Here is a 6,628-nt window from a genome sequence, read left to right on the forward strand (position 1 = left end):
CCTTCCCCTCGCTCTGCATGTTCACCCACACTCCCTCGGTCAGACGCCTCACTTCGGCCCCTCCACCGTCCGGGCCAGTAGCATGGACAGCCGGATACTCGAGCACCCCCACGCCCAGTTCGGAGGCTCTCTGGGCGGAATGGTCGGTGTTGGTTTCCCCTACCACCTGGGACACCGCCACGTCTACGAGCTCGCCGGTCACCAGCTACAGTCCGCGGCCACCGTACCCTTCTCCATAGACGGATTACTGAACGGCTCGTGCTCGGCCTCGGTGGTACACGGCTCCGGTCCTCTACTTTCCTCTGGCTGCGGGATTAACGGAGATAATCAGTACAAACTCTCAGGTAGGTTGGAGGCATGGACGGAGGAAGGGATGGAAAGAGAGAGAAAGGGGTGATACACGTCTGGAAATATTGGTTTGATATTATTGGCCGTAGAGTGATTTTAGTTTCCATGGAAATATGGCATCTTGTTAATGGTGAAGCTTTGCATAGAACCGTTATTTAGTTGGGCTTTTAAAATCAACTCTTGTTTTTATTTTGGACTATTTTATAAACTCTGAAATGTAATGTTCAAATCAAATCTTATTATCGATTTTTGATTAATTATGTCATAATTACAACCAAGTATTGAATGAGAAAAAAACAACAACGCGAAGCAAGTGCTAATTTCCTAACAAAACACAGTCCGTTCTGCTGTGCTGTTTAAATGGATGAATTATATATATATTTTTTAAATGGCTAGTGTTTTTTCAGAAATAATAAAGTTATATCAAATAAATGCATTTGTTATTTTCGGAACAGCCATATGACTCAACACTCCAACTAGACTCCCTCCGATGGATATGGACGCGACCTATATCCCAACTCACTGTAGTGGCCTGTAATATTTCAGCAACTCAAGCAGGAGAAAACAGAAGAAAACACACATTCAGCATTTCTCTGAACTATAATCGATGCTTTGTGTAACAAGCAATTTACTGAACCGTTTAGTTCACGATGGCTTGATGTAGCTGAGAGATGGTTGTTGTTGTTGTCGTTGACTTGTTTACCGAGCCCACATGTCGTCAGTTGACACTACCACCTCTCTCTCTCTCTCTCTCTGACCGTTTCTGTGTAGATTCGGGGGACCCAGATAAGGATAGCCCCGGTTGCAAACGGAGACGCACGCGGACCAATTTCACCGGTTGGCAGTTGGAGGAGCTGGAGAAAGCTTTTAACGAGAGCCACTACCCGGATATCTTCATGCGGGAGGCGCTCGCGCTGCGGCTGGACCTAGTAGAGTCCCGGGTCCAGGTAAACAAACAACCCCCCCCAAAAAAATATAAACACATTTAATTAAAATACATTTCTACTTGCACTTTCTTATCAATGCCATGTTCTGTTGTTGAAAAGTAATACTACGTTCTTGAGGAATATTCTTCGAACGTGTATTTTATGCGCGAGAACAAAAAATATTATTGGATTGTTGCAGTAATTTCTCAGTTTGGTTTGAAGCGTGTAATAACCAGGCGTCTATAGCTGTGTGTTCAGTTTCATCAATAATCCCCATAGTGAGATATTAGTGAGACAGCTATTTGTCAATTATAGGCCCATCAATTAAAGACCTATTGAATTATGCATTAACATACAGTATTGATTTATGAGGTCATAAAAACACAGTTCCGTTTACTGAATGAACCAGAACCAGGATTTGATCTCTCAACCATAACACATATATAATAGTAATAATAATAATAATAACATCTCATATATCACGGTTGTTTTTGCATTTAAAAAATATTAATTGTTAAGATAAATTGTGAATTGTTAAAAAAAAATATATGATTCCTTTGTTTATTTGAATTTGTGGAGGCTAAATTTGTGGGCTGTGAATTCATGTCAATTTCTGTTTTGAAATCAAGACAATTTGTATTTTGTGTTATGCTGTTAACGATAATTAGAAGATAAAATAGGCCTACATTATTATAAATATTAAAATTATTTGTATTAGTATTAGTATTGTTTTGTTCAATTTTTAACCTAATATAGTAATCCCATAATTAAAAAAAACAAACTAAATGTTCATTAATAAATCATCTATAAAAATCATCTATAAAAACAGTTTTAACCAAGTACAAATATTCCCGATAAAAAAAAAATAGTAACCCTTAATTTGTCCAGCATGCTTTTTCATGATTGGATAACCAATCTGTTTACGGAAGTACTGTAAAAACACCACCTTTAAACCTCTCCGGCTGTGTGGAGTTTTAGGCAACATTTTTACTCGTCAGATATAAGGAGAAGCCGACCCCTTTAATACCATAGTGAGCTGGCTTTATTGACATGGCTGTCCGGGACCGAATAAAGCTGTAGACCAGCGATAACATAGCCTACTACTTAATTCCTATAGGATAGATCTATAGGCTGCACAAAACGCACTCACTCTCTCTCTATTTAACAACACTTTTTAGGCCGATCTAAAAACGACACCTCCACAATATCAATGCAAAAGTTTTTAAAAAACCCACTATTATCAACGACTTCATTTTCATTTTCCCACCAGGCTCAGATTTGTTTGTGTGCTTAACGGTGACGTGCGTATTTGATGTGTTTACTAATTGAGGTATAACTTGGTGGAAATGTAGACAGACAGGAATGCTGTTGGCTTGGTGTTTTTGGGGGGCTTTGGTTTAGTCGTTGTGTTTCCTTGTAAAACTAAACGAGCATGGCTCTGGTGTGTGTGTGTGTGTGTGTGTGTATCTTGTTTGGGGATTTCGCCTCCTTTAAACCACAGATGATAATTCCCCCAAGCTGCTTAGTGCTTCTTTATCGGCAGCAGGTTCTTGCACGCGGAGATATTCACCAACATGACAAATTCAGAAGAAACACGGCTATTGTCGTGTTGTTTCCGTCGACGCACCACATTATGTGACAAACACGTAGCCCACTTCTCAATCTGAACGCTAACTCCCTGCGTTATCAGCGCCGAACATGCGGGCCCGTGTGCGCTGTGAGGCCGGACGGTGTGGGCTCACAGGCGGCGGGTCCCCCTGGCACACCGCGGTGGAAAGCTGCTCTCCGAGCGGTGGTAGAGGGAGGGGGCGGGACAGGGAGACGGAGGCAGGATGAATTGAGAGGGATAGGCCGAATTATCTACGGTGGAATTAAACGTAATTGGGAGAATTAGCTATCACACTGACTCTCGATTGACAATTAGACTGGGCGCATCTGTGGATAGGAGGAGAAGTTGTGATGTGTGTGTGTGTCGGTGTGTAATATAGACGAGGCCTATTTGGTGACTGGCGTCTGTTATTGGATATATTGGCCGCATTGTATGTTTGTGTTAGGGCTTCAGCTGCGTTTTAATCGTAATTAGGTGAGAGATGGTGGGAGAGAAGACGAGCGAGAGAGAAGGGGATGGAGAGAAGGAGAGAAGGAGAGAAGGGGGGTGGCCCTTAACTTATATTTGTTTTCTTTGGGGTCTCAGTGTTTCTCAACATGGACTAGTCTGTTAATTAGTTATGATCCGGTTGGATTTATAAATACTACAAACGGCACCTCTGGTCTGTCATTTAGAACAACAACAACAACAACAACAGCAACAACAACAATAATAATAATAACAATCACTATTTCAGAATGATGTGTTCTTGGTATATTTCGATTTAAAGCTGTTATTTTTGCCACGAATATCTTCATAATATTATTGGTTGAGATACATTTTACGTCAGTTTATTCATACTTTTATCGAATACAAAACTATTAATACATTTCATTAAAACAAACATTTTATTCTAGCTTGTAGGTGGAACAAGTTGAGCCGTAATTCATTTCACTACTCAATCTGAGGCCTTGTTTTACATGACTTTGGAGAGAAAAGGAGAGAGAGACAGAGAGAGATTCACCCCAACATGATGCACAGAAAATTAACTAAACCAATTTCCCCATTCTTGGCTCCCTTCGTGTGTGTGTGTAATGTGTGTGTGTGTGTGTGTGTGTAATATGTGTGTGTGTGTGTAATGTGTGTGTGTGTGTGTGTAATGTGTGTGTGTGTAATGTGTGTGTGTGTAATGTGTGTGTGTGTAATGTGTGTGTGTGTGTAATGTTTGTGTGTGTGTGTTTGTGTATGTGTGTGTGTGTGTGTGTGTAATGTGTGCGTGTGTGCGTGTGTGTATGTGTGTGTGTGTGTGTGTGTGTAATGTGTGCGTGTGTGTGTGTGTGTGTGTGTAATGTGTGTGTGTGTGTGTATGCGTGTGTGTGTGTGTATGTGTGTGTGTGTGTGTGTGTGTGTGTGTGTGTGTGTAATGTGTGTGTGTGTGTAATGTGTGTGTGTGTGTGTGTGTGTGTAATGTGTGTGTGTGTGTGTAATGTGTGTGTGTGTGTAATGTGTGTGTGTGTGTGTGTGTAATGTGTGTGTGTGTGTGTGTGTAATGTGTGTGTGTGTGTCTGTGTCTGTGTGTGTGTGTGTGTGTGTGTGTAGGTTTGGTTCCAGAACCGGCGCGCTAAATGGAGGAAAAAAGAGAACACTAAGAAAGGCCCGGGGCGCCCGGCCCACAACTCCCACCCGACCACGTGCAGTGGAGAACCCATGGACGCCGAGGAGATCGCGCGTCGCGAGCTGGAGCGCGCAGAGAAAAAGAAACGGAAACAGGAGCGTAAACTGCTGAAGTCTCAAAACAAGTTACTCTCCGGTGACCTCTTCCACACACCCGGCGGGTCAGACAGCGACAGCGGCGTGTCACAGATCACCGACAGTGAGCAGCAGCCTTCATCCGACTGTAACGGGAGCCGCCTTCATTCTGAACCGGGAGGAGGACACCACCACCACCCCCAAACGGAACCAGACAGCTGTGAACAAACTCAAACACGCCCCCGGTTTGGTCTCCTCCAGAACCAGCACCACGACCACCACCACCACAACAACCAAAGAACCGCAGGGGAGATAGGACCGGGACCTGGGGTCCAGCAGCAGGTGTCCCCGGGCAGCACGCACGGTCCTGGACTCGGCGCCTCCAGGTCCTCGGGCCTCCAGAAACTAAACCCGTTCAGCGTGGAGAGCCTTCTCTCTGACGCCACACCTCGCCGGAAACCACAGCTGGACTTCAGCTCGCTGTCCAATCAGAGGCCGCTGATAGGGAAGGGTCACTTCCTGTTGTACCCCATTACCCATCAGCCACTGGGCTTCATTGTCCCACAGACGGCCCTGAAAACCGGGCTGTGCCAGGACAACAACAACAACAACAACAACAGCAGCGGGCCGAACCCGGGACAGAGATGTGTGACTAGTGAATCTACATGTTATACCAGCTCTCATTATCTGGCTCATTTGGGCCTAAACAAACCCCTTCATCACCACCACCACAATAATGTTAGTAACTGTGTGGACAGGAGCGGGAGTGAGGCACAGCAGGGAAGTTACAACAACGACGGTTCAGACTCCGTTTCCCCTCCACCACAGAGCTCTGTTTCAGTTCAAACGACTTTAACGAGAACCAGTTCAACTCAGTCCAGCACGGGTAGTGACGGTAGCCGCGAGGCTGACGACCGACCGGGTTCGTCACGAGTAACGGACGTTAACGCCGGCCAGAGTGAGCCCACTGGGGAGGGCACGAGAGAGGACTCGTCACCGGAGCCCTTGCGGTGTTCTGGCGCCAAGCCAGAGAGTCAGGCGGAGCACGAGGAGCCCGGGACAGATGGAGACGAAGTCGACATGGACTAACGCTGGTGCGTTATACAAACAGAGACAGACTACCAACCGACCCTGCTCAGCCACAGACGACGTCTAAACATTCCCAAAGCTACAAGACACCTTCTAAAAACATATCAGACAGACCTACTCTATTGTTGTATTTTTTGTTGTTGAACAGATTCTCTGATAGACTCAGACGGCCATGTGTTGCCTACTACTTTCCAAACGGAAGTCATAGACATGTCCACTTCAGAAGGAGAAAAATACAAAACATCTCAACACAGAAAAGCAACACAAATCCTCAAACATTTGTACATTTCTTTTGAGAAAGTATAAAAAAAATAAAAAATATTTATTAATGTAAACATTTTGATAAATAAAGTTTTAAATGAAATCCCTGTTGTTTTAGAGGACCATTGAACCAGGGACAGGAGAACGGTGTTTCAGCCTTTATTATAACGGGGGATATTATCAGACTGGTGTTGGCCTGACCGTTGGTGGTGGGCTAGCGCTTGGTTATTGTTGTTGTGGGTTTTTTATAGCGGATACATCTCCCTTCTCTCTCTTGTCAAGTCCGACTGGCTGTTTTGTGTTTAGTGCTTTAACAAAGGTATTCATTTGAAAGGCCCCCATCGAAATGAGGTTATGGGCTGGGGGCTATAGGACCCTGCAGGCCCCCGCGCCTCCTCGCCTCCTCGCCTCCTCGCGCCTCCTGCTGACTTTTGATATGAAAGTAATTATTTTCCCACCGGCTACCGCAGGTTTCCGGGGTTGGGTTGGATTTTTAGCCCAAAGGGTTATTATACATGAGCGATTTCTAGTGATATGAAATCACATAAACTCCCTACAATAATAGAATTAGCATGAAAGGCAGGGGTGTCAAATTGAAATTGGAAAATAATAGCCCAGGCAGCTGCAGAGAGAGAAAGAGAGAGAGAGAGAGAGAGAGAGAGGGGGG

At 44.6% G+C, this 6,628-nt stretch overlaps 1 protein-coding gene across 1 annotated transcript in view; it reads left to right on the forward strand.

Annotated features, from left to right (window-relative positions):
• The window catches only part of LOC139369541 (homeobox protein unc-4 homolog), a 6,128-nt gene extending 93 nt beyond the window's left edge, over positions 1-6,035 (forward strand). The window contains exons 1-3 of the mRNA XM_071108786.1: positions 1-344; positions 1,120-1,295; positions 4,462-6,035. The exon at positions 1-344 is cut by the window's left edge and continues 93 nt beyond it. Coding sequence (XP_070964887.1) covers positions 83-344; positions 1,120-1,295; positions 4,462-5,700 — 1,677 coding nt within the window. The 5' untranslated portion in view covers positions 1-82 and the 3' untranslated portion in view covers positions 5,701-6,035. The remainder of the gene's footprint in view (positions 345-1,119; positions 1,296-4,461) is intronic.
• The last annotated feature ends 593 nt before the right edge of the window (positions 6,036-6,628 follow it).

The sequence above is a fragment of the Oncorhynchus clarkii genome, chromosome 17 (assembly GCF_045791955.1).
Source record: "Oncorhynchus clarkii lewisi isolate Uvic-CL-2024 chromosome 17, UVic_Ocla_1.0, whole genome shotgun sequence".
Taxonomy (NCBI): Eukaryota; Metazoa; Chordata; class Actinopteri; order Salmoniformes; family Salmonidae; genus Oncorhynchus; species Oncorhynchus clarkii.